The sequence below is a fragment of the Accipiter gentilis genome, chromosome 4 (genome assembly GCF_929443795.1).
Source record: "Accipiter gentilis chromosome 4, bAccGen1.1, whole genome shotgun sequence".
Lineage (NCBI taxonomy): Eukaryota > Metazoa > Chordata > Aves > Accipitriformes > Accipitridae > Astur > Astur gentilis.
Genome location: NC_064883.1, coordinates 32,862,012 through 32,888,497, shown reverse-complemented (window position 1 = coordinate 32,888,497; position 26,486 = coordinate 32,862,012). Strand labels below are relative to the sequence as shown.

Here is a 26,486-nt window from a genome sequence, read left to right as displayed (position 1 = left end):
GTGAGCGGCCCCCGGCTCGCCGCTCGGCCGCGCTCCCTCGGGAAGGCAGCACCGGCCCCCCTGTCTTGCGCTGCCCTCCCCTCGCCTCGCCTCGCCGGGCCGGCGGCGGAGGCAGGGGCGCCCGCAGCAGGCAGCCCGGCGGTGGCCGGGGGCTGAGCGCCGCGCCGCGCCCCGCCGGGGGGCGGCCGTGGCGGAGGGCGGAGAGGAGGAGGAGGAGGAGGAGGAGGAAGGCTGCGCGGGGCCGGAGGGACGCGGGAGCCCCCCCGGCCGCGCAGGATGAAAGTCACCGTGTGCTTCGGGAGGACGCGGGTGGTCGTGCCCTGCGGGGACGGGAACATGAAAGTTTTCAGCCTGATCCAGCAAGCGGTGACCCGGTACAAGAAGGCGATCGCCAAGGTGAGGGGCGCGGGGAGCGGCGCCCGCGATCAATATGGCGCTTCCCGGAGCGGGGAGGGAAGCGAGGGGGAAAAGTCCGGGCTGCCCCGCCGGGCGGCGGGAGCGGGGCCGAGGGCGGCCGGCGGCTGAGGCGGCGGCGGCGGCGGACTCGGAGGGCTCCTCCGGGGAGCGTGTGCTCGGCTTCGCCGAGGGGAGCCGGGGCGGGGGGCGGCCCCTCCGCGGCGGCCGCTCCGCGGAGCGGCCGGCGCGGCTCCCCGCGGGCGCCGGGCGGGCCTCGGCCCTTTGTTCGCCGGTGCCTGGCGGCGAGGTTGGCCGCCCCCGGGGCTGGCGGCGCGGGGGCCGCCCGAGCCCGGCCGGGAAGGCGGCGCGGGGGCCGGCGGTGCCGGGTCTGCCCCGGGGCGGGCGGGCGGGCGGGCGGCGGGGCCGAGGCGCGGCGGGCCGGGCGGGAGTCGCCGCGGAGGGCTGGAAATCCAGCCCCAGGCTTCCCGGCCCTCCAGGCCCGGCGGGGAGGGCGGTGGGAGGGGGAGCCCGCAGCAGGGGCGTCCGGCGGCGCCCCGCGGGCCGCCCAGCGCCGGACCAGTCTGCGGGGGGGGGGGGGGGGCCCGCAGCAAATCGCGGCCGCCCGTGCGGCCTCCGCGCCTGCCCCGCTCCCGGGGGGCTGCGGGGGGGAGAAGGCTCCGGCTGGGCGTCAGGCATCCGCGGTGGCCCGGGGTGCGGGGAGCGCCGGGCCGGCCCGCGGCGGGGCTGATCCCGAGTGCCGCCTGCGCCGGCCTCCCTCGGCCCCATGTTGAAATCCCTGGCCGTGGGTGCGCAGGCAGTTGCGCGCTTGGCTTTCCCTCCATAGGCGGCTTGTGGGGCTTTGTTTTCCTTCTTTCCAATTCTTTTTTTCTCCCCCTTCCCCCGCCCCGTACTTTGTTGCTGTTGCTGCAAACTTCTTTTTGATCAGCTGGTTTGTTGGGACAATATGACTGTCGTTGGCCGAGAACTTGAGCAGCGTCTTTCCCCTTTGCTCTACCTGATCCATCCAAGCAGTTGAGCGTGCTTTTTTTCCCCCTTCAGCCCTTCTGACACGCTTTCCGCTTCTGAACCTGGAAGTTTTGCTTTGACAAATGCTGACTCCCGGTCTCTCTGAAACCTGCAGTGGATAGAATACTGTGAACAGTATGTTGATTGGTCCGAAGTGATTCCCAAGAAAATTTTTAAGATCGGTTTTCTTGGAGAGAATGCCGGTTGCTGGGAGGAGAACAGTAACCGAGGTTCCCATCACCTCCCCACTTGATTCCTGAAGAACGTGGTTTTGGAGAGGACAAACGCATTCTCTCTGTATTTTTATTATTCCTTTGGTAACACAGTTGTGATTCTGGCTGGAAAAAGAGTAAAACGATTCACTAGGATATGGCCGTGGCTGCATACCAGCTGTTATTTATACGTGGCAGTTAATGCACATGGCAGTCTACCTGCACGTAGGAGACAGTGGCCAAAAGTACCCTTCTGGTTAAGGTAAACCAGTGAACAGTAAAGTGTGTCCCTCGGGCCAGCACCGAATGCCTCACCGGGCCCTTCAGAGTGAGAAGTGTTTGCAGAATTTGTTCGTCAGTGTTACAACATTAATAAAATTAATTATTTTGATGTGTTGTGTTCCAAAACTGTGGCCTGTGTAACTCATGCGGCACTGGACCACGTCCTGGTTTCCAACTGTTAAATTGCATTAAGGGATGGCAATTACTTCCTGAAGTATAATGTTAAGCCTGGAAGTGATTGCAAGTAGTGAGCAGGGGAGAAACACATGCCCATCACCAGGAAAAGGTTACATGTTTGCAAATAGTGTGGGTTTGTTCAGGAAAGAAGTGGCCCACCTGTGGAAACATGGAAAAAAAAAAAAAAAGTAACTCTTCTTTGATTATGCCAATGTATTTACTAACAAGACAGCTTGCAGAGGTGCAGCCAGACTTTGACTGGCCCCTGGTCCCCAAAGCTCCCGATCCTAGGTTTAACATGACCAGGTGGTTTTATTTATTAGTATTTATATGGTGGTTGTGCTATATGCCACTGGTATGGACTTGAGGTAGCCGTAATTACTGAGATTGTTTCTATTATATGGAAATACTGTGGTTGAAAACACAGTAGCAGAGTCCATGGGCTTTCTCTGAGTGTTTTGTACAGTCCCTGCCAAACCTTACTTTTAACTTAAGTTCACTGAAGATTTTCTGCAGCAGTGTTTAGGTAGTAAGGAAGTGGATCCTCAGTGTCTTGTAAGTAAACGTATAGTGCAGTTTGCTGTGCCCGCTGTAGAGTAACGTAGTAATTTTATGGTTTCAATGGCAGAATTTCATAGATGGCTGTCTTTTTATAGCAATTAGGTGGTTTCTTTCTACGCTAGGGTAGCAGATGAGCAAATCTTCACCTCAGGAAGAGACATGAGAGGGGACAAAGTAATTCCTACACCGAGAGGATGAAAGTATCGGTACACATATGAACATACAATCTGGCAGCTGGTATCAAGCTGACACTGAAATCTACTTTACCACCACTGTGCTCTTATGGAAAGAAAGTGTATCTGGTGGAAGATTATTCAAAATATTTGAATTAAGTTTATGGTTCTCATACTTACAGGAAAACCAGCATTTCTCATTCTGCAAAAATGCGTGTGTCTGCAGCAGTTCCTTCAGAACTACTTGAAGCCTCTGAGGACTGAGTTGTCAGCCCTTCCCAGATTACCTCGTACTTTGTCATGGTTTCCAGGTTGTGATTAGCAATAAGTTATCTGCACGGCGAGCACTGCTGGCATACCTGTGCAGTCATGGTAAGGCAGCCTGGCATCGTGCTTGTGGAGCGCCAGGAGCAAGTAACTTCAAAACTCGACCTCGGTTTTCTGGCTTGGTATTTCAACCTTACTTAGGTTGAAGAGACATGTCGAGAATGGAAAAAAACTTATGGAAGTTAATCCACATAATAGTAAGGTTCTCCTGTCTGTAAAATTCTAAGACTTAAAAAGCATATAGATAACACACCTATGTACTGCAGTTAGTTCTGGATGCAGTCGTCTTTGACTAGGATTCATAAATCTAAAAAAATGTATTATGGATTAACACTGCTGTCAAAACTAAATCCTCAGTTGTGGTATAAGTTATTGATATGACAGGCTGTGCTTGAAGTTGGTCTGTGTAGCCTGTATAGGAAATCTTTTTGTTCCTTCGCTTTTCTTCCAAACGAAGCTTTGTGTCTGAAACATGATCCATTTTTTCTGCAGTTTGTGTTTATGGGGAATGAACAAGCAAATGATAAGAGATGTTTGAAAAGTCCACCTTGTCCGGGGCAACTGGAGTCAGCAAAAATTGATCACCTTGTTTGCATGGTGGCACACTAATGATGCTCTGTTCATGTGGCTGGACTGATGCAGCCTCTGGCGCAATTTCTGAGTGAGTGTTAAACGAGTACAGTTTGGGCAGGGGCCAAATGGCCTGAGAAATGCTAGGTGCATTTTCCAAACCCTGCCAGTCAGAGGCTGTGCAGTTTTTGTGTAGATGTAGTTCTGCTTATGGCTTCCTAGCAATTAATTTACTAATAAAAAATTGTTGGTGAGAAGGTAAGAGGAATTTTGAGGAGGGGAAGTCAGCCACACCTGACTGGCTTAACGTTAATGGCAAGAGATGATGGACTGCCCCGAAAAGAAGCAGACAGACAGACAGGCAGTTGAGATGAAACCTGTTTATCAAATGGTTGACTATAACCTAGTGTTAAAATGTGGAAAATTATTATAAAAAAAAGATGTATCGGGTAACCTTTTATCAAAAAGAAGTAATTCTGCATCCTGTAGCTTTGGTTTATCTAGTTGTAGAGATGTTTCTGACTTTTTTTTGGGTTGCTTTCAACTGTAACCATAATCTTTGTATGCTTTGTTTTTTTTTGGGTAATTGTAAGCGCTTCACCTTTTATCTTCTTTTTCTTGCAAGTATAAATAAGCATGCACAGGTAATGGCTAGGGATAATTATTTTTTTTTTTGGTAAATTTTTAGTGATACTGTGTTGTCTTTGTGTGATGTAAATGAGCACAGTAAACAAGAATATGAAATAGGAAATCATAGATTTACAGGAGTTGTTCGGTCTCATGTTCAATCCCTACAGGGATCGTTCAGTTTCTGTGATAGTTCAGTCTGATGTCCTGTGTATCATGAGCTTGTAGTGGTGTTCCTAGACCTTGTATATAACCCTGATTTTCTAGTTAAAATAAGTGAATTAACAGTTTTCCTGCTGAATCAAAAAGATTTTAGGAGGATTCTTTTGAGACACCTTTCCCTCCCTTCCACCAAATGCTGTGGGAGATAAAGTTTTCAGGGGGTTGTGATGTTGTATGGAACAGTGCTTGAATTGTTAATTTAAAAACTGTGGTACTTTAATATTTGTGAAAAGAAATTGTAATCTGCTCTTTGATAGCATTTGAAGGCAGTTTCTGGTAAGAGACCAGATCTCAAGTAAAGGTGGTTGTGTAAGCAAAGGTAATAGGTGTCAAATGACCATAATCTCTCCTTGTACATGGGAACCTTAGGCTACCCAGAGCTTAACCTCCACCTCCTTGGTAGGTCTGACAGTCATTGGCAGGGAAGTGTGAGAGGGGAAGGTTCTAGTCTCGGTGAATGTGTGAAGCTTTTTTTTTTTTTTTTTTTTTTTTTTTCCTGTTTTTGATTTTTTTCCCCAGTGCCAGCTAACTGGGACTTCTCAGATTATTTGCTTAAAAGTCAGCTCCCGGACAGCAGGTTGTCTTCCAGGTACACAATGGCAACTTTGATGCTTCATGTTCTGCAGAGCAAACAGTTTCACAGTTGCTTGTGTGTCACTGGGGCATCGTTTGAAGGTCCTGATACACAGGGGTGGGTCAGTATGGAAATCTGCTGATTTGACTTATGTTTTGTATTGGTCTTGGCACATTCCTTGCTCGAGCCTGGCTGCTAGGTTTTGGGTGCAGGCTTAGCTGGGTCCTCCACAATGCCCTTGCAGAGACCCCTTTAGAATTGTAATGAAAACACTCAAGGGCAATAGTGGCTAAATTTAGCATAAAAACGATTTTTAATTTCTTTTTAGAATTAGATTTCATTTTGATATCTGTGTAAATCTTGAGCTTGTTTTGAGTAGAAAGAAGTCTTACAGGCTGTTTTCAGAAAGTACTAGAACCCTCTCCACCCCAAAAAGGAGCCAAAACCCCCCAAAATCCCTCTCACCCCTGCTGCTCAGTTGACTGTCAGTTTACTTCTAGCTGACACCACCAGGATGAAGTCTCTGGGCTCTGTATTTCATATTGGCTGGGTGGTATTTCAGTGATTTACCTGAGGTCAAACAGGAGAGCCCAGATTCCCTGGGGCTGCTGCCAATTTTCTCAAGTCGGCTCTTCACCTCTTCGCTGACACTGGGCTCCCAACAGTGGTAGCAAAACCCAGCTGATGGGTAATGTCCATCTGCTGCGGCTTGGTGAGAGCTATGAACAGCAGTGGAGAGCTGCTAATTTAAGGAAGAAAAGTACTGGAATGGGTCACGATCGCTTTGTGTTTAGAAAGCTGTTGCATGATCCTGCAGGTTTGGGAGTTGGTGCTGGAAATGCAAGGCTATGTCCTGCACGTAGCGATTCAATTCCCTCCACTCATTACAGAAAACTTCCTTTTAACATCTTCTCTCCAACTCCGTGTTTTCAGCCAAATGAACGTTTTCCAGCTGTTGTGCTCACCTGTGAATACGGGCGACTCTCACGCATTGCACGAGGAGTTGCAGGCTGAAGGTAGAAATGAACCTTTGGTTCAAGTGTGGCAGCGGCTGTGGAGGTCCCTCGCACAGGGACCTTGCTGTACAGCAGTACTATGTCCCTCAGAGGAGACCTGTGGCTCCGGAGGCAGGGAGCTGCACAAGCCCTGCCGTGCCCTGGGTAAGGCTTTGCTGCAGCCCCTCTCTGCTGGGTCTTGCCCGTGTTCAGCCATCTGTGGTACAAGGGAGGAGGCTTGTCTTTGGGAGGCTCGAGAGCCACGCTGGGGCTCTACTGCTGCTGTTTGAGCAAGCAGGGTAAATGCTTTCGGGATTATTCAAGGCTAATAAAGAGGAAGACTGAATTCTGTAGTGCTTACGAAGAGGGGCATAAAAAGTGGACAGCATGCAAGCCCTTCATCTTTGAAGGTGTTTTCAGTAAAGGGTATGTGAGGAACTACTGTGGCTGGCTGATGTGAGCAGTACCTATCTTTAGCTGGATGGGATACGTCATTGCTTTCAGTTTGGCATTATGTGGTTTCTCGGTATTTCAGCGTTACTTAACGGTGATCAAAGTGGAGCGTGTGTTTGTGGAAGAGTGGCTTGAGAGTGATTTCCCTTGGAGCAAATGCACCGTTCAGCTGCTGTGAGCAATTCCTGTAGCTCTGAGGGGACAACTGCGGAGGAGCCTGTGAAAGCGTTCGGAGAACAGTTCTGGAGGCAATTTGGGGTTTAGGGAGTTGCCAGCCTTTCTTCTCCTGGGCGATAGCCTTCACCAGTGGAAAACCATCTGATTCTCATAGCTTTTTACACTTTAACTTCGGTTATAACGGTTGCAGATGTTTTAGTTCTGTTATAAAAACACCACTGGAAGTAACACTTTCTCAGTTGTACCAGACTATGACATCTTTTGGTTGTGGCACGTTTAATCTGGTAAAATCAGATGGAGTAAATGGGGGAGAAATGCTGGTGATGTTAGTTATACAGACTACGGTTCATGTAGCTTTAAAACAATTTCCTGGTCCTTCAAAGGAGAACAAACCTTTTCATCCAAATATAAATTGAATGGGTAAAACATGCAACAATGCTGAACCAATGCTTATGTATATTGAAAATAAAGTGGAATTCTTCTAACATCAGTCCAGAGTACAGCACAGATGTTCTCACTCAGAAATATTTTGTGAGCAGTAAGAAAATAAAAAGTGGAGCAAAAAGTATTAAAAAATTCTGCAAGATACTCTAGGGCATCTGTGCTTTATTTTTTTTTTTTCCCCTCCTTTTTAATATACATTATATATTTTCCTTGTTTCTTTGAGGTCACTTTACTGTAATGCTCAGCAAGTCTGGTACTGGAAGATAGATAAAAAACTACCAAACCCCCAAACTGCCTTTGAGCTAAGTTACATAATCTGGTGGTGCAGTTTAAAAAAAAAAAAAAAAAGGAGAAAGAAAAAAAGGACACAGCAGCACAGACATACATAATACTTGTCAAAATGACTAATATTACAAGTGAAAGAGAAATGAGTCAAATTCTAAATTGGGGAAGAAATAATTTTAAATTAGCAGTGAACATTAGGGCCTTTTTGTTTTTGAGATAATTGCAAATTTTACTTGTTACAATACTTTAGCAATGTCAGATTTTTTCCTACTGGTAGCCTTAGTTATTTTCTCAAATTGGTTCCAGATATTTGTTAAATCACGAATCATTTCAATAACTATTTTGTTGCAGTATTTGCTGCTGTTCTTTTTTAACCAGGTAGCAGGTACATGACAGTAACTTATTTCCTACTTCAGTTTCTTATTGTAGCGATACCCTTTAATAACCTGTTTAGTCCCAAACAAAAGAAGAAATGTATTCTTACTAAAAACTCTTGGACTGGATCCCAAATGCTGTGTCTCGGGGCCGAGGTCTCCAGTGGAGGGGAAGAGCAATAAAGACCAAGGGTATTTCTGTGCGAGGGAGCATGATCACAGAGATGAGCATCCCATGGAGCTGGGCCCTGGGATGCTGCTCTGTTCCTGCCAGGCACCATGCTCTGGTACTGGAGCAATGGTCTGGTGTTGCCTCCGGGATTGTTGTGTCTCCAGCTCATCAGTACTTTTATGGTAACAGAAACAAGGCTGGCAGAAGGGAAATGACTGTGGGGAGAAGGGTGGTCTTCTGTAGGGGAGAAAAAAAGGGTGGGATTGCCTTGGAGACTGGCAAAAGGAAATGTTTTTTGCGGTAATGGTAGATGGATGTAACTCCTGGTGCCTTTTCTTTCACATGGGAGGGAAACAGGAGTTTGCATGGAAGCAAGACAGTAATGGAGTAAATTAAGTAGTGACAAATATAAAGAGCAGAAGATGGGAAGAAACTGGTTAACTTGGTGCCCTGGAGGTAAGTAGTCAAGTTGGGAAGAGTATGAAAAATTGACCTCAGTGGCACAACGGATGTCACCTCAAAGGCTTTTTAAAAAGAAACCTGTGGAATTTGTTATAGGAAGCTTCCCTTTTTGGGCAATAACCTTAGTGGAAGTAGTAAATCTCTGATTTGGTAGGGAAAACAGACACTATTTTGGAAAAGCGATGTCACATTTTTGGCCATACTTTCCACATTCTCTCATGCTCAGCTTGTTGCTGATGCAGCGAGATTTTGAGTCCTTTGCAGGAGGAGTGAGCTGGTACATCGTTAGCAGTTTTCTTTTTAAGTGGCCACGTTTATAGGATTTTTGTTCCGGGTATGCATGTCTTTACAGACTCAGAATGGCAATTTAAAATGTTTCTGGTGTTAATGTTGTAATACTAATAGGAGAAAAAAAAGAAGTTACATGGGTATAAAACGTTTTAAATGGAGATAGGACTTTTAGGAGTGCCTGTATGTTTGCGTGTGCACCCACTTAGGTGTTCTCATTTGTTTGAAGAAATGTAGCCACACTTACTAAATGAAAAAGTAGCTTCACCTTACCCCATCTCTTTTGCATGTGCTTTCCAAGTTGTTAAGTTACTCTATCTTCCCCCTAGGCAAAGGCCACATTATGTTTTCTTCTTCCCTATTAAATGTCAGAAGCAATATCTTACTTGTGAGAAACTTGCAAAGATACACCTCTTTGTGCATATAATGAGAAGAAAGACTTTGTTCCAAGTTCTTGGGAGTCCTTCTGAGCAGGAAGGAGCAGGAGCAGAATTTAATGAAATATGGAAAAATGACTTCTGGGAGTGCTGGAGTGTCTCTGAGACCAAGTAGCCTGAAAGTTTTGTTGCTATAACAACTGAAATGACAGTTGAAAAAGAAAAAAAAAAACAACCGAAAAACCGAAAAAGAATAAATTGGAAACTTCAGAACCTTTAGCTTCTTTAATAAACCGCTAAGTGGAATAACAAGGCTTGATTTAATTTGGTCTCTCCAAGAACCTGTTGTACCAAACGTTATTTGCATTTTCTTAAGTGTGCATTTGTTTGTGCTGTCAGTTTTTTCCCCTCTGCCTTCCTGTGAAGACTGCTTGCCGGCAGCTGCGAGCGCTGGGAAAGCGGCCAGCTACCAAGTACCAAAAGAAGAAGAATTTAGGCAGCCGGGCTGCGCTGGCCAGGCCCTGGTGGCTGGGCTGCAGTGACCAGCCGCTCCTGGTGAATGAGCCTCTGGCCTCGGCGCTGCGTGCAGCCTGTGAAGATGAAGAGGGAAAGGATTTTACCCCCCTTGAATCTGTCTCCGTCTTTTGGCAGTACCAGGCTGCTGGAAACCTGCTAGCCTGAAGTGTTAGGCTTTGTTGAAAGTTAAAAAATATGCTGCAATTGTAATAATTTAGGCAGTTGGAGAGTAGTGGTCTCCATACATCTCACTTGTTCTGCTAGAAGTTTTTGCCTTTTATTGTAGAGAGATGAGCGCTGGGTAAGGGTAGTAATGCTGCTGCTTTCTGAGGGAGGTGAGAGGAGCCCAGCCTGGCCGTGGCTGTGACTCTCCCAGGCTGAGCTCCCCACTTCTGCAGGGCTCCTGCAGGCATGTGTGAGGGGGCTCGGTGCTCAGGCAGCCGTTCGGGTTTGGATCAAGGCGAGGGCATGCCCCGAGTTAGATAGTTAGTGCTGGTGAAGATGCTGCTTGAAGGTGCTGCTTCCGCTGCCGCGCTGCAGGTCCAAGAGGGCTGGGGATGGGGGAAAGGAAAAGCCCCAGCACGAGAGACTCCTGCTCCGTCCTCGCTCAGTCAAACTGGGAGTCGTGTCTTGTGGGCATGGTGCAAGTTCAGAGCATCGTTTCCAAATCCTATATTGAACACTTTCTTTTCTGGCGTTAAGAATACTAATTTGAGAGGGTAGGTTTGATGTTTTCTGCTCTCGCTGAGCTTTCTTAACAGCTGCTTTTATTGGCTTTTCTAGTTTTTCTTCGAATGAAAAATAGCACAAATAAATGTGGTCTGTAATAATTCTGTAAAATTTGAAGTTTGAACTAAGAAACTGCAAGAAAACGTGGACTGGGTGAAATAAGTAGAGCTTCTAAATTTGGAATTTTCTATTAGTGTAGGCTCTGTGTTGTAAACCAGCCAGTGAACGTGGTTTTAAATATCTGTAACTGTGTATATGCAAAATATTTGTATGTTTAAGGCCTGATGTTTCTTTAACGAGAAAACCTTCTATATTTTCTAGACTTAGCTAACCTGTTCTAAAAAGAAAATGTTATGCTCCATGTAAAACAGTGTATTTAATTTGTGGTTGTGTTAGGCACTGGAGTAGTCTCACCCTGTGCCCAGCAATCGCTGAAGAACATAATGCTTTGGTAAACTAAACCCAGATGTTAATATGCGTGAAATGTTACTGTAATCAGTGTCTTATAAATCTCTCCTTTATTAGTATAGCTGTTTGAAGTAAATTCCTGATGACCCTTTTGTTGCTTTGGCGTTGCCACAAAATAGCTATTGCTAGCTTGAAGCCCTCTGCTAAATTGGAAGCCACAGATAATGAGTATCCAGTATTGTATCTTTTGGGGTTTATAAAATATTTAGCTGAAAAGGCTCCTGGTCCTCAACCTGTCTCTGGAGTGGAGGTAAAATGTTTCTTTTGCTGGTGGAATTCCCTAGCTGGGGAATGAAAGCAGCAGCGGAGGGGAGCTAGCTTGTACGAAAAGCTAATTTGTGCTGAGTTAAATATTCTTTTGATATTTGAATATGGAGTAATTAGCTTGGATGTACTGCTGTTTACCTTTTAGCATCTGGAGAAGTCTAAACAAGCTGCTGAAGGGAACTGTATCATAAATCAACTTTTGAAATATTTTTTTTGACAATCATGTATTTCAGACTGAGACTAAATCTGCTTTTCATGGTGGTATTTTTCTGGTGGCCAGTGACTTGTGGGAGAATTGCTGAGCTAAATGGTTAAAGAAACATTTGGGCAGTGGTCTCGTGTATTCCTGTGGGCCGTATGGGGTGATCAGATAGACCTGTGTGGGAGTCCCCTTTCTAAAAATGCTCTCAAGGTGGGCCTGTAATTGCATATGCATGGATGCTACTCTTCTGACTTTAAAAAAATAAAAAAATAGTTCAGTATTTACCATAGCCATTTACTGTACTTGAGTCCAATTTGTAGGAAATGATCTATTTTTTTAAAATTATTTCCATTTCATAATTCAGCACTTGCTTGGTCTCATACCAGAACAAAATAAAAAGAGGGATTTTTTTTTTTTCTCTTTATGTGAAAGATATTAAACTATTTTGAATCTGTAGATCATAATAGCTAATTTTGTAAAATGTATGTCCTGTTTTATGGGTGGTCTGTGTTTCCCTTTATTCGACCATATACTATGTCTGCGATTAGACAGTGTGTAGAGACTGCTCTAACTCTAGCTGCCTTCACAAGTTGCTTCTGATTCATTGCGCCATTGTTTTCTTGCCTTCTGAAAGGCTTTGTTTCCAAAGGTTGGTGGATGCCAAAGACATTGTGAAGAGAGATCGGTTTTAAGACACGAGTACGCATTTTTTCTTGAATGCTTTTGGACATTGAAGTTGTGTGTGATACTGAAATAAAAAAAAAATTAGTTTTTCTGTAGTTAATTAATGTTTTAGAAGCATGATGTTTTTTCATCCAGTATTTTCCTGTTGCTTTTTCCAAAAACTGCATTGTTCCTTTCCAAACTCAAGTGTGGAGTGTAATAATTCACTTTGTGTTTTGTGTTACTCTGCAGTGTAAGCTACAAACTGAGATAGGAAGCAGAGATCTGAAATCAGTTTATAATAAACAGCCCTTTGCAGCCTGCCTTTCACCTGGTGCACTGTTCAGAAAGCTGGCCTTGGGTGAAGACCACACGGCCTCAGATTTGTAAACTGTGCCTAGATGCGATAAAAAGGAGGGTCTGTTCTTTGCAATTGCAAATTGTGCCTTTCTCAGCATCAACAGCAAATGGGAGTCAACCCCGTGCGGCTCACCTCCTTGCTTTGCAGCATGTGAGGAGCTGTAAAATCAAACGCTGAGCTCTAAGATGCCAAGTTTTACCTATTTTAACTTTGTAGCTCCCTGCTCCCTCCCTCTAAATAAGTAGGTCTACAAATCCAACGTGATGTGTAAAAGTGAAGTTTGGGAGTTCTCCCCCACCCGTCTTGCATCTTTATATATAGTTTGTTCTTCAGACCAGATCATCACACCTGCTACCAGCGTCCTTCAGAGAGCAGATTGCAGCCTTGCAATTAAGTGCTTCTAACATCTGTTGGTGATATGCCAGCAGCAGGACAAGGCTTTTAGGTTTTTGACTTTGCTGGTTTGGGAATGTTGTTAAATGGAGAAGGGAGAAAAAAATACCAGAGTAATTTTGAAAAAAAATTGAAGGAAATAGAAGGAAAAAGTGGAACTAATAAAATTTGCTGCTTTTCTTTTAAAGCACGGATTTTAAAGCATGTTATGCTCAGTATAGAACTCCACCAATTAAAGTTAGATGTATGTTTTATTACTTCTTAGGCCACTTAAATGCTGATGATACTATTTAGCAAGAGCTTCCTATCATTTTTCAAGTAATTTTTATAGCTGCGTACTGGCATAAGACCTGACTATTTGGGAAGCCTTTGGAAATCAGCTAGTGAAATCCACTTGAAATGAAAATGTTTAAAAGCGTGGAGGCTTTTCCTCCTTGTGTCTTTACTTATACTGTTGCCCTGGTCATTGCTGTGGACTTGAATTTCCACAGCTGTATCCAGACTTGCTGCTGCTGAGCTGTGCTTGCTGTGTGCTGTATAGGCACCAGCTCTGTTGCTGCAAGGTGAGCGGAGGCTCTGGTTTGTGACGTGGTTGGGCTGTTGTGGCATATTCCTCTTTAGCAGATTAATGGTTTTTATAGCTTGCTTACATTATAGGATGAACTACTTCAAATTGCCTTTATTTTTAACATGGAGGTAAGAAAATTGCCTTTATTTTTAACATGGAGGTAAGATTAGGCATACAGGTTGTCCAAGTTGTTTGTAAAGACCAAATGTTTTGTGTCACTGCACAGTAAAAAGATTCACTAACTCAGCTATAATTCAGAAAACACAGTGTCTTCAGAGAAGTTTAATGTGACTTCAGTAATATATAGTAAAAAATTGAGAGGTACTTTTTTTTGTGACAACTATTCTTTACTTCATTTTAACAAATTTCTGGGTACACAGGAACCTGAGGTATGGAAGGAGGTATATGTAGAAATGAATAGGGGAGACTGTAAATGCTGTGGTTAGGATTTAAGAAAACGGTTGCAGTGTCTTTTAGTTCCTTTCAGAAGTGTTGGCTGAATCCTGTGGTGAAGATGCAGGAACTATTTAGTTAGTTTTGCTTCACTGATGCTGTGATTTGAGAAGGGAAATGTATTTATCAATGCCCTGCTTTTTCAGGTATGAAATAGGGGCACAGAGTAGGAATGGGCTCCTTTTCATCACAGCTCTCCCAATGCAGCCCCGCATTAAGTGGGAAGCTGTGTAGGTTTATTCCAAATACAGATGATGGAGAACGGGAGTGCTCACTTGGGAGCATTATTGTGTATTTCTGCGGCTCATTCTCTGCAAGGACCTCGTTAACTGTGTTTCGCAACAGCACGATGTTAATTGCAGCGAGCGGGTACTTGCATAAAGTCCTTCTGTGGTTTTTCTTTGCATCTTTGTGTTACCTTAGGAAAGAGAAAAGTACTTTTCTGTACTGGTCGTCTGTGCTGCAGCAAAGCTGTGATGCACCCATCAGTTATAACAGCATGCAACACCCAAACTAGGAGCAAGGAGGTGGCTCTCCAATGCCTTCTCCTCTTAATTGGGTAATTTCCTTCTGTGCTTCACCACCTTCTCCCTTCAAAAACCAAGTCTGCAAACAAACGTCTTAGCGTGAGTTTGGCAAGTATGTAATTATCCCCACGGAGTGCATGGAGAAGGGAGGCACAGGAGGTCGCTGGCTGGTCCAGGACCACACAAGCAGTTCGGCACCGAGCTGGAAATAAAGTGCCGACCTGCTGACTCTTTAACCGCCAGACTATCTTTCCCCTCTAGTAAGGATGTGGTAAAATACTGCTGTATTTAATCCTCTTGCTCTCCTGTAGCTCAGCCTCTGTATGAAGACATGCCACACTTCACCAAGCTGAAAAGGGAATATCTTGTGGTAATTGGCTGTTAAAAAGAAAGTTTCTTCCTCTTAGAAAAGAGTGGAGTCCATCATGTTAAACTGCTTAATAATTTCTGTTTCTTGTATAGTTTTCATTCAATTTAGTCTTACTGTGGTTGAAACTTTTGTATAGTAATCTGTACTTGGTAGTGAGGATGTTGATTTACAGTATTACATACTTGTTTAAATGTTTATAACTTAGAATGAAAGCAAAGGAAATGCTTATGTTTGACTTTAGCTATCTAAAGTGATTTATGAATACTGATCTTTTTTCTTTTTTTTTTTTTTTAAAGCTAAGTGACACACTGAAGCCAGAAGGAGATTTGTTAGTGATGTATTTTGTTTAAATATGAGAAATTTAGAGAAGAGAGAATATTGATCCATGCTAGTGGAATTTAAATCTGTTTGTTTTTTTCTTTTCTCATTAAGGTGCTGTAATTTTCTTCTAATACAGAAGTGTTGTAAATAAGGTGGTCATGGGAGAAAAATCTGAGGTAGTCAGTAAGTGCTCTAATAGTGTTCAGCTGATGCTGGTAAGAAAGAATTGTCTTCATGCCTATGCATTCGTTTTAGATTGATGGGGTTAATTGCCTTGGTCTCAACTTTGCTTGTAGACTACTGTGCTACTGATGCTGATTTAAAAGGAACTCAATCTACCAAAACTTTTTAATCCCTTCTGCATGCAGTGCTGAAGAAAGCATGTTTTCCCCTTGTAGATGCAAGCTTTCGTGATTATAATGTCATATTCAGGATCTCTATATTAGGGATAAGGAAACATGCAGAGCTGCAGTAGGGCCAGAGAGAGCAAACAGGGGAGTGCTTGCTGTAGTAGATATTAAATAATACTAAGCCCTGAAATTTGGGATTTTGCAAATTATAATTCCACCCTAAACCATCTTTTTAAAATGACTGGTTTGAGTTTAGTAAGTGGTGACTTATTCTTTCATGTTTTAAAAAAAATGCTACAGCACAACTGCCATTTATTATTACTACTTTTGTTGAAGCCATCAGGTTCTGTTAACAGCTGTCATAATCATCATGTTATCTCCAGCATTTTGCAAAAATGCAGCTGGTGGACTATGCAAACGGAAGCATTTACTAAATAATTTTAGATGACATTATAACCATTGTTCATCTTTTGCCTCTAGACTTTGTATTTTCAAGTGACTCCGTATGCCTTTGACAAACATGCTGTTATTAGGCATGAGGACATACAATGAGAAGTAATTTCTGAAAACTGGATAGCCTGAGAGATTGCAGTGAAACCTAGTAGCAGATATCTCTAACGATTTACATGCATGATTTTGTGTTTCTTCCTTGTTGTGGCATATCCCTCTTATTCTAGACATCTCTCTTCATTAGAAAGCCCTTGAGAAAATAAAAGCTGCTTGTATTTAGATTTAACTGTCCTGAGGTTAACAGTGCGGATGCTTTGCTTCCTTTGCTGCCTTTGGCAACAGCAGTTTCTGACCTGTTCAATGGCATCGGTGTTCCTGGCTTTTTCATCAAAATTTGTTCTGTTCTACTAGTTTCTAGCCTCTACTGTTTTTTCTGATGCCATTTCTGGTTCTTGCAATTGATTGTTGCATGACAACATCCCTTTCCTTCGTATGCACTATAGACATCAAAAGCTCTGGTTTAGAGGGTTTCCTGGTCCTTGTGGGTTACTGAGTTACATAATGATGCTATGGAAAGAAATCATAGGGAAAGTAGTACTTCAGTTGTGGTCATTGCTTGATCTACTGTGTCCTACAACAGAGGAAAGGAGGAGATGGTCTGCAAGTGCTTATAAATTGTGTATAAACTTCTCTTCCTTTACTTTGCCACATATATATACATATATAATTTTTTTTTTTTTTTAAGGCTGTCTCTGGCAGTCTTTCAGGCTGTCTTTGAGCTTCTTTTTTGCTGTCTTAAACTCAGGCTATTCCCTATACCAGAAAAGTAATCAAGGAATTCTGTACTGTCCTATTAATCTTGCATCCTGATTACATGAGCTGTTCCTTAAGGCATGCAATAACAAAACAAAAGGGGTGGCTGGTGTGCAGGAATGATTACATGATTACAGCAGCGTGCTTTCTGTCCGGACTCTGTCATGCTCTTACGTGCTGCACTGCTCTCATACGCCTGAACTCGCAGTGTGAGGAGGATGCAGATGGACAGATTTTTCAGCTACCAGCAGTACTGTCATGGGAATCCTGCAAATGCTACTGAGTCAGGACTTATAACAAAAAGTTGAGTTTTATTGAAAGCAATTGGACTGCAATGCATGGTGATGAATGAGTACGTGGTGGCAGGACTGTGCCAGTTCAGATGTTGCTGCTTTTCTGTTTGCCCTGTAGTTTGTAAGTGGAATATGTTTCCAGATGGAGATTGTTCTGATAATGATTTAAAAGGACATTTCTGTGTCTGTTCTATCCCAGGATATATTCATATTGAATTTGTACACCATTAAATAACTTTAAACTCATGTTTAACAGCTAGTAATTTTTTTTTTCATGTAAACACTTTCACTAGTGTTAAGAGGATGTATAGTCAGCATTTCAACAACAACAGACAGAAAATGCATTGGATAAGCTTATTGCCAAGCAAGCTGGATAAAGAAATCAATATTAGGATTCCCCCCTCCCCCCACCCCAAATGATCAATGTGAAGGAGGGCAAAGAATTCAGTTAAAAATGTAAGTAGACAATTGTATTATACAACTATATACTTTTCACTGAAGTACAAAGCCTATAAAATCAGGTATGTTCACTGATTTACAGATTGCTCAAACATGACTGTGATCTGAGTCAACTGAACTTCTTTCATAAGAGAAAGCAGCATATCCTGAGGATCAGAAACATTGAAGGACACTCCTTTTTTGAATCTTATGTTTCCAGATGGAAAGTGAAACGTCTCATTTTTCTGCCTCTTCTGCGCCCCCCCTTCTTCTGCCCCCCCCCCAAATTGATTGTAGCTGTAGAGCTAACAAGGGTAGACTCTCTGCTTTCACAAACCAGGCACGCTTCCATACAGTTGTGCTATTTGCTTGCTGCTTTACCAGTCCAGGGCAAACTCTTAAATCTATTTTTTTATAGCACTTCCTTTTTATTATGCTCGCACAGAGCATGGGCTTGGTTGTTAACATTCAGCTGGACTGCGTACAAAAAAATAAGAGTCATCCCAGCTCTATTGGCCATTGAAATACCTTATCTGCTTCTCTGTTTTAGAAGGCTTATTTGCGTTTTCTCTGTATCTCATCTGCCAAGTGTAAAAACTTTGCAAACATCCTATAGTTTGTGCTGTATGAATGAGTGGAGAAAATAGTCTGCTACATGTCTGGAATTTGATATTTGCATATCAAATCTGAAAGGTAGAGCATCTGAAAAAGAAAATTGTCACAACCCAGCTTCTGCTGTACTCGGTGAGAATGCCACAGTTACTAAGTATAAAACCACTTTTGAGTCCGGGGATGAGCATATATGGCACCAGTCCTCTGTGGGAGAGTGATTGCTCTGTTGTGGTGCATTACATGATCAGGGTCACGTTTGTGTAGAAACTGGGTAGAAGCACCCTGAAATCAACACAATTGTGTCTAGGCAGAGGGATCTGCCAGTACAGCTACTTGTCAAGCTCTGGAGCTAAACTCTTAATGGTATATATTTAGCATTATATGACTTACAGTTTCTTCAGGTGTGTCATGGTTTAACACAAGCCAGCAACCAAGTACCGCGTGGCTGCTCGCTCACTTTGCCCCCACCCAGTGAGATGGCGGAGAGAATTGGGAAAAAAAAAAAGAAAAATTAGAACTTGTGGGTTGAGATAAGAACATTTTAATAGGACAGAAAGGAAGAAAATAATAATGATAATAATAACAATACAAGAATTGGAATATACAAAATAGGTGGTGCACAATGCAATTGCTCACCACTGGCCCACCGATGCCCAGTCAGTTCCCAAACAGCGATCTGTACCCCGCCGCTGGCCAACTCCCCCCAGTTTATATACTGGGCATGATGTCCCATGGTATGGAATACCCCTTTGGCCAGTTTGGGTCAGCTGTCCTGCGTGTGTCCCCTCCCAACTTCTTGTGCCCCTCCAGCCTTCTTGTTGTCTGGGCACTAGAAGCTGAAAAATCTTTGGCTTAGTCTAAGCACTATTTGGCAACAACTGAAAGCATCAGTGTGTTATCAACATTCTTCTCATGCTGAATCCAAAACATAGCACTATACCAGCTACTAGAAAGAAAATTAACTCTCTCTGAGCCAAAACCAGGACAAGGTAGCAGCACTAGAGTTGGATACGTGTCATGTCATGAAACCTATGCAGTGCAACTCCCCACCGTGAGCAGAGGTGGCCTTGATCCCAAGGGTGACCCTGCGCACTTCCCAGCTCTGAGCAAAGCTGGTGCTTTGGTTATGAGTGGATCACTGGGGATTACTGGTGTGCAGAGGCAGCCGGCGAGGGGGGTGGGAAGGAGAGGCAGAAGGATGTATTTGTATTAAGCTGTTACATGGGCCGTCCATGTCTGTAAGCCTGGTCTTTGGAGGTGTTGAATGTCACCGATGTCACTTGCTTGGGTCACTCTGCAGTAATACCCGTGGAGGGAGGTGCTACATGGGTGATTGTGACATCCAGGGCCAGAGGGGACTTTATGCTTTGTTAGCTTGACTGTGTGTCATTACCCTTACTGGAGTCCCTGTGGGGTTACATGCCTGAGTGAGCAACAGCCCCTCCTGATCGCCTGTCAAAGGGGTTCCCTAGAGTTGGTTCTGTGGTGGTTTGAAGGACTCTAGTGAAGTTGAAGCCAACACATCTGTAGGTAAGTGCCCCGCTGAGTGATTTTCTTGCTATTGAGAATGTGCACTGTATTTCCAGTCTGAATATAGAACATTTTCAACCTTGTATTATGTTGAAGCCAGCATGGTGGGTCTTGGGTTTTCAGGACTGGTTCTATTTGCACTTTTCTGGTGACACTGGCGGTCTCTGTGAATCACATTTTTCTTTTCCTGTGGATACTTGTGGGCTCTGTGAAGATGTTTGTCCTTCCTATTCTGGATAAATAGTTTGAACTAAGTATCATTGATATGGAAAACTGAAGAGAAAAAGGGTAACGTGATAAGAGACTACACTTGATCTTGCAATGGCTTCTCTTCAGATGTAGTCTCACTGTCTTTATTTGGGCTCTGGATGATCACAGGATTCAATTTCACTGGATTTCAATTACAGGAATGGAGTCCATAATTAAGAAGTTAAGTGAATGGTCCTGAGGGTCAGGTTACTGATGTTTTGAGGAGTTACTTAAGTGACTCTGCTTAATTTTTCTTCAGAGGTTGAACTTTAATGGGTTTTTATTAATTTATTGATTTCTTTTTTTTGTTGTCACTCTTACACTTGCACGCACATACAAAGGTCCTTCTGAAGTAGAGTTTATTTGCTGTCTTATCAAGAAAGAATTAGGGTTTTTTTCCTCAAAACCCCCAAAGTTTCTAGAATGTGTTTGGAGTGGCCCACTGAAACGTGTATGAGTGTTTTCCTGTGATGGAGAGCCTCCATATGGGTACCATTTCTCTTCAGGGTGGAGGCGTGGTGGTGCATGGAAATGCTCAGTTATTTAGAACTGTGGCTGCTCCACTGTAACAGGTTGGGTTGAGCATGCAGTTTGGTTTTTGGGGTGATTTGGTGCTACTGGCATCAGCTGCTGTAGATAGCCTGCTTCCCCTCATGGACGAGGGCTGAGATTTCAGCCTTCCTGCTGGTCCAGGTGATGTGGTCCCAGTGAGAGGGTTGCTCTTCAGTTGTTGATAAATTGTATGACTGTAAGGATCCATAGGATGGTTACCTCCTTTCTAGAGAAAGAAATCCATGATGATGTAAACCAGTAATTTTTCTTCTAAATTTCACTTTCTGCAGTTCTGCTGAATCGCTATTCATGCTTATGAGCAATGCACATACTTTTTGCAGTGTCTCTGCCTTTACAGCTTTGTGCTTACAAATGTTAAAGCTCTTTCTGTTTGAGAGAAGCCTGTTCACTGGTGAATGGAGTCAGCGATTCAGAGAGCTGTTTGCTAGGGCAAAAGAAAAACCAGAAGATCTGAGCATGATTTTGTGGTGTTTGGCAATCAGCTTTCACACAAGAAATGAAGCTTCCTTAGCATTCACAAGCATTGGTGTCTCTAGGCTCTCACAAATGTGCAACACTTGCTGCTTTAGCAATACACGCCTCTTGAGCAAGTGGGACAGGGAGTGGTGCCAGCTAGCCCTGAGTTTGGGATGAGAGATCTAAGAAATCACAGGTTTTGTAACTCCACACGCTCAAGAGTCAGCGCAATGGTTGCTTTAGCACATTTATCAATTTTATATTTTAGATTTAGGATCATGAGCGGTGAGTTCTTAAGTATTACATTTGCGTAGCCTTGCGTATTGATAGCTGTCCTTCAGTACTGGCAGTCTCCAGAAAGACATACTGTTTCTCATTGCCTGGAAGCCACCTCAGATACCCAAGCTGCCCTTGCTCATTTGCTGCGCAGAAGTGCTGCAGTAATTGCAATAGGACAAGCTTGGAGATATCTGATTGTAATCAAGTACTGGCATATCTCATGCTCTTTACTATATATATATATATATATATATATATATATATCTCCCCATGATTTAGGTTAAAAATTGTCCATTTGCAGCACTGAACATGGTTCTGAAGACTAAAAAAAATGTTCATTTTAACATGGGACATCTTATGTTTCCTGGACTGAGTCTTGTTAGAGAACATCCAGACTCCTCCTGCTATTTCACAAAATTAATATTCTTTCCCCCAAAAAGCAGTATTTTTTAATAATCTTAATAATACACCCCCCCCCCCGAACTTTACTGTCTCGTGATGCATAGTATTGCTTTTTATTTAATGAAATGATGCCAGACACCTAGTGAGTGCTCTGTACTTACGTAATAAAAAATGTGAATCATTGTGAAAGAAACCAAACCCAGTATCATTGCTGAAGGTAAAGGCACTGCTGGTTAAAGGTGTATCTTTGCAGTTGGAAGCCAACAATAAATGAAATAGCAAATCAGCTAGCACAATAAATGAGTCAGGCAGCCAGCCCTGTTCGGGTGAGGGAGTGCATGTGTGGACTCTGAGCACAACAAGGCTGTGTGTTGAAGCTGTCTGCGGGCGTGTATATGTTGAGAGAATATGTTGAATTTACGCACTCACACCGAGGTGGGAGTGTGTACCAAAGTGTCCATGAAAAGAAACAAAAAGCTCACATTGCCTCCAACAGGGAGAAAAAGGATGCTGAGTTTTCCACTGAAAAGGCTTGTACGGGTCAGGATTTAGCCACAGAGAGTGTTTGCCCCTATTAGGTCTAATGTCAGAGTGCGTGAGAGCTGTTGCACATCACTAGATGTGCACGCTGCCATCACCAAAATCCTTACCCTTGTTTTTGTTTCATATTCCATACTGCGGATTAAAACCCAGTTTGGAAGAGTTACCCAGGTTGGTCTGTGTAACTGTCAGCTTCTCTTGGAAAGTTTAGGATAGTTTTGTAGCACAGTTTCTTATATTAAATGCTGCTGCTGTACACAGGGACTCTGCACAAATTCTAATTGCGGTCTTTTTCTTATTGATGTTACAAATAGATATTCTCATGCTGAGATAGGTTATCTCTGCCTCCCTCGCGTCAGCTAAGTTTGGTGTGTAGAGCAGAGTTCATGTAGCCTAACAGTTAATCTACAAGATTGGTATCTACAGCTGGTCTGGACACTACAGGCTCCATTTAGAAGCAGCACAGAGAAATACATAATTTTAAGGTGTGATTCACCTTGTTCTGAAGTAGCCATGTGAAATAGCTCAGTTTTTAGAGTTTGGGAGCTGGCTGCAGCATGCCTGCAATTACTTAGGCACACACGCTTCCAGTGCAGACTGTCCAGGTTGCTCCAGTGGATCCCATGCATTATGTATGCCCTCTTGTCACAGGTCCCTTTTACACTAGCGTGTGATCTTGCTGAGTGGCTGCTTGCGGTGTGTAAAAGTAAGCATATGCATGAAAGAAACGCAAGCTACCTCCCCAAAAATCTCTGCTGCTAGCTCCTTGTGTGGCCATAGATAGGTTGCACTTTTTCTTTACTTTGGATAAAAATGTTAGTGCCTTGCAGGATCTTGTGAGGGCTGGGCAATGTCTGTATGAGATTGTACTCCTTAACTCATTGCTGAAGTACAGACTTCTCTGTACTCTGGGGAATACTCGGCTCCATGGAGCTGAACCATGCTGAGAAAGGCTTCTTTGCATCTGTTCTTGGGAAAAGGATGGGGACTCCCCAGCTCCTTCCACATGAGGCGTTTACTCCTATTTCATCAATAATTTGATGATTTTTTTTTTTTTTTTTTTTTTTTAGGGTCAGCCACTTATGAATCAAAATGTTTATAAAAATGACACATATATTTTTCTAAATAAGTTCAGATAATCTTTCAAAACCCAACAGGTATTAGTTCAGGTTTAAAAAAGGAAAAAAGAACCTGTTCATATCTATAATCTAATTTTTTCCCTTTGCTGCTTCCTAGTTGGATAAAACTTCACACTGACTTTGCTACAAACGTTAGAGGAAATAATTTAAAATTGCTATGTCAACCAAATAAGGTACTGAACTGAATTGTGTTTCAAGATTTGCATCCCTGCTCTTTCCATAGCTTTGAAACCAGATAGCTAAGTGGTGATTGGATAGAGGCAAATGCGTTTTACTCATGCCTTACTCTTACGTATAAGATGTGATGAATAAATATTGGAAGCTCTGGAAGAAAGTGCAAGAGAAGCACCAGGGTTGTATAACCAATTCTGTGTAGTGAAAAGTGGTGTCAATCAGACATGTAGGCATGTTACAGCAGATCTAGAAGCTGTTTCAAAAGAAATCAAGGCAATTGTTCCTTCTAATGTAAACATTTTGTAAGTCTAATTAAAAGGTATAAGAAGAAAACAGTTGTTCCTGCAAGTAAGGAGTTGTTACACAGTGTGTTGGGGGAAACAAACTGTATTGTTTTGCAATTTATATAACGTAATTAAAAAAATGAAGTTGTTCTTAGTGGAATGCCTTTATGCATGTAGTCAGTATCAGGTAACCCTAATCTACAGGCAACCTATTACAAAGAAAAGCAGGTCTATAAAGTTGCAGGCTGTTACTTGCACTGTTTTGGAGTAAAGTTGAAGCTGATGGCTTGGCAGTATTGATAAATTTGGCAGTAAAACTTTTTACAGTTCTTTATAAGAGTTTAAGAAGGAAGTCTTTCATTATATTGGTAATGTCTTGGCATAAATACTGTCACACACAGTCAAGTTGTAACTGCATGTTGAATTGAAACTACTGGGAGGTGAAATACTCATTTGCAGTCTTGAAGTGTAATGTTTCCAGTTCAGGATGGACAGGCATTGGGAGTGTTGTACCACTGCTAGTGTTATTCTTGAACAGAGATTTTTGTAATCCCTATTGTTACAGTATTTATTGCTTGCTATTGCTCAGCAACATACTGAGAATTGTTTCAGGGCTGTGAACCTGTCCCTTTCCAAGCCTGCAGTTTACCACTGAAACAAAGCTTTAACTGTCGGAGCTGTATTGTGTTGGAGTCTGGAAGATGACAATAGATTGCTGCTGCTTGCTTTGCAAGCCATATCTTCATTTATGTGAGCAATGGAAAACCCTAGTGCAACCTGGTGCTTCTTAGCCTAGTGATCATAAAATCCTTTTAGAAAGACCTTTTTTTTTTTTAAAAAAAATAAATTAAAAAACCTCCACAAAACCCACCTTCTTTCTCAGGACTGGGTGCTGGTATGTCTATCACGGAGCTTTCTCTTTGGTTCTGCACTGCTGCTCACTGTAATCCTTCGTAATCCCCCCCTGTGTATCACTAGTTTATTATTATTATTTTTCCCAGTGTGAGTCTTACCCAGTGTTTTTCCTTGCGGTATTTAAGTATGTGTTTGTCTGTTGGGTTATCAGATGAAGCATGTGTGCTGGTGGGCACTTGGGAACAGAGTGGGTATTTTAAAACAATTCCTCTCAATGCAGAGAGGCCCTGTGATCCTTGCCTATTCTTCCTCAATTTCCATTTGGCATTTTCCTGCTCTGTCCTGGTGAACACTGATGTTTATACCTGTATGTACTGAAATTCGTGTACCGTATTATTAACGTGTTTTGAAGCCAGAGGAACTGCTTACGTGATGCTGACAGGATGGGTTTTTGAACTCAGAGCTGCTCATGTACTTAAGAAGCTGCTTCACAGCTGGGAGATCTTGTCTCTGTGGACCCATCAAATAAATGTGCCAAATTAAAGGTGACAAATCTGAATTTACAGCGTTTTTCCTTTGGGTAGTATGAACAAATACAAAGTATCATGAATAGCAATTACCATGAAACAGTAAGTCTGAGTGTAGTGAGTTAGTGATCAAGTGCCAGAGAACCTACTGGTATGGCTAAATGCTTTTGAAGGGTGAAAGATGCTTTACCACCTGCAGTGACCTGTGAAGCGGTCTGGATGGCATGTTGGGTATTCAAGGTAAAAACCAAGCGCCTTGCTGGTACGCAAAACTTGCCTGGTCAGGCCTTGCTAGCGTGAAAGTTCATACCAGGTAAATCCTAAAATTCTGAGTTTAATACTTACTTCCTTGAAGTTTTTAATTTCTAAGATTATTCACTTCAGACATTTGCACAAATTTGAGGTTCTTGGAACTCTTGCTGTGCCAACGTTGCCAGGCCGATACAAACGGGCTTTGAATGTCTTGAAGTTAATAGTGGTTTAAAATGAAGTAGCAACTCCCAGTCTTAAAATGGACTACTCTAAAATCTTTTATGTTCTGCATGGTGGATGTTCAACGTATTTTATTACGAATTATCTAGGATGTCTCTGCTCAGTAGGTGCTGGTATCTGAGTCAAACGAATACTGTTATCTAGCATTGTAAAAATATATACTGGTATGAACGCTGGCCAGAAGGTGGAATTCTTCCTTCCAGGAAAAATTTATTAGGTGTATCTCTTCGTTGTGGTTTAACCCCAGCTGGCAACTAAGCCCCACGCAGCCGCTCACTCACCTCCCTCACAGTGGGATGGGGGAGAGAGTCAGAAGGGTAAAAGTGAGAAAACTTGTGCATTGAGATAAAGACAGTTTAATAGGTAAAGCAAAAGCTGTGCATGCAAGCAGAGCAAACCAAGGAATCCACTCCCCACTTCCCATGGGCAGGCAGGTGTTCAGCCATCTCCAGGACAGCCGGGCTCCATCACGCCTGACGGGGACTTGGGAAGACAAACGCCATCACTCTGAATGTCTCCCTCTTCTTCCTTCTTCCCCCGGCTTTATACACTGAGCATGACGCCGTATGGTCTGGGGTATCCCTTTGGTCAGTTGGGGTCGGCTGTCCTAGCTGTGTCCCCTGCCAAGTCCTTGTGCCCCCCCAGCCTCCTCGCTGGTGGGGTGGGGTGAGAAGCAGAAAAGCCCTCGGCTCTGTGTGAGCACTGCTCAGCAGTAATGAAAACATCCCTGGGTTATCAGTACTGTTTCCAGCACAAATCCAAAACAGAGCCCCATACTAGCTACTCTGAAGAAAATTAACCCTATCCCAGCCAAAACCAGCAGACTCAGTTACATTACATTCAGATGTTGCTTGTTTTACTGTAAGCTAAAAGATTATGGGGGGAAAAATGATGTGGGGAAACACTCAAAAACTAGGAGAAATTAGGAGAAATTGCATAGTTTATGAGGGAGGTCGGTGCACAGTTGCCTGCTGTGATCGTATGCTTAGGCTTTTTTGTTTCTACCATTTCCTCTTAA

General features: G+C 43.2%; 1 protein-coding gene across 11 annotated transcripts in view; it reads left to right on the top strand.

Annotated features, from left to right (window-relative positions):
• Positions 1 to 218: 218 nt before the first annotated feature.
• The window catches only part of PARD3 (par-3 family cell polarity regulator), a 461,320-nt gene continuing 435,052 nt past the window's right edge, over positions 219 to 26,486 (top strand). For all 11 annotated transcript variants that reach the window (XM_049798455.1, XM_049798452.1, XM_049798450.1 and 8 more), the window contains exon 1: positions 219 to 396. In XM_049798455.1, the coding sequence (XP_049654412.1) occupies positions 277 to 396 (120 nt within the window). In that variant the 5' untranslated portion in view covers positions 219 to 276. The remainder of the gene's footprint in view (positions 397 to 26,486) is intronic.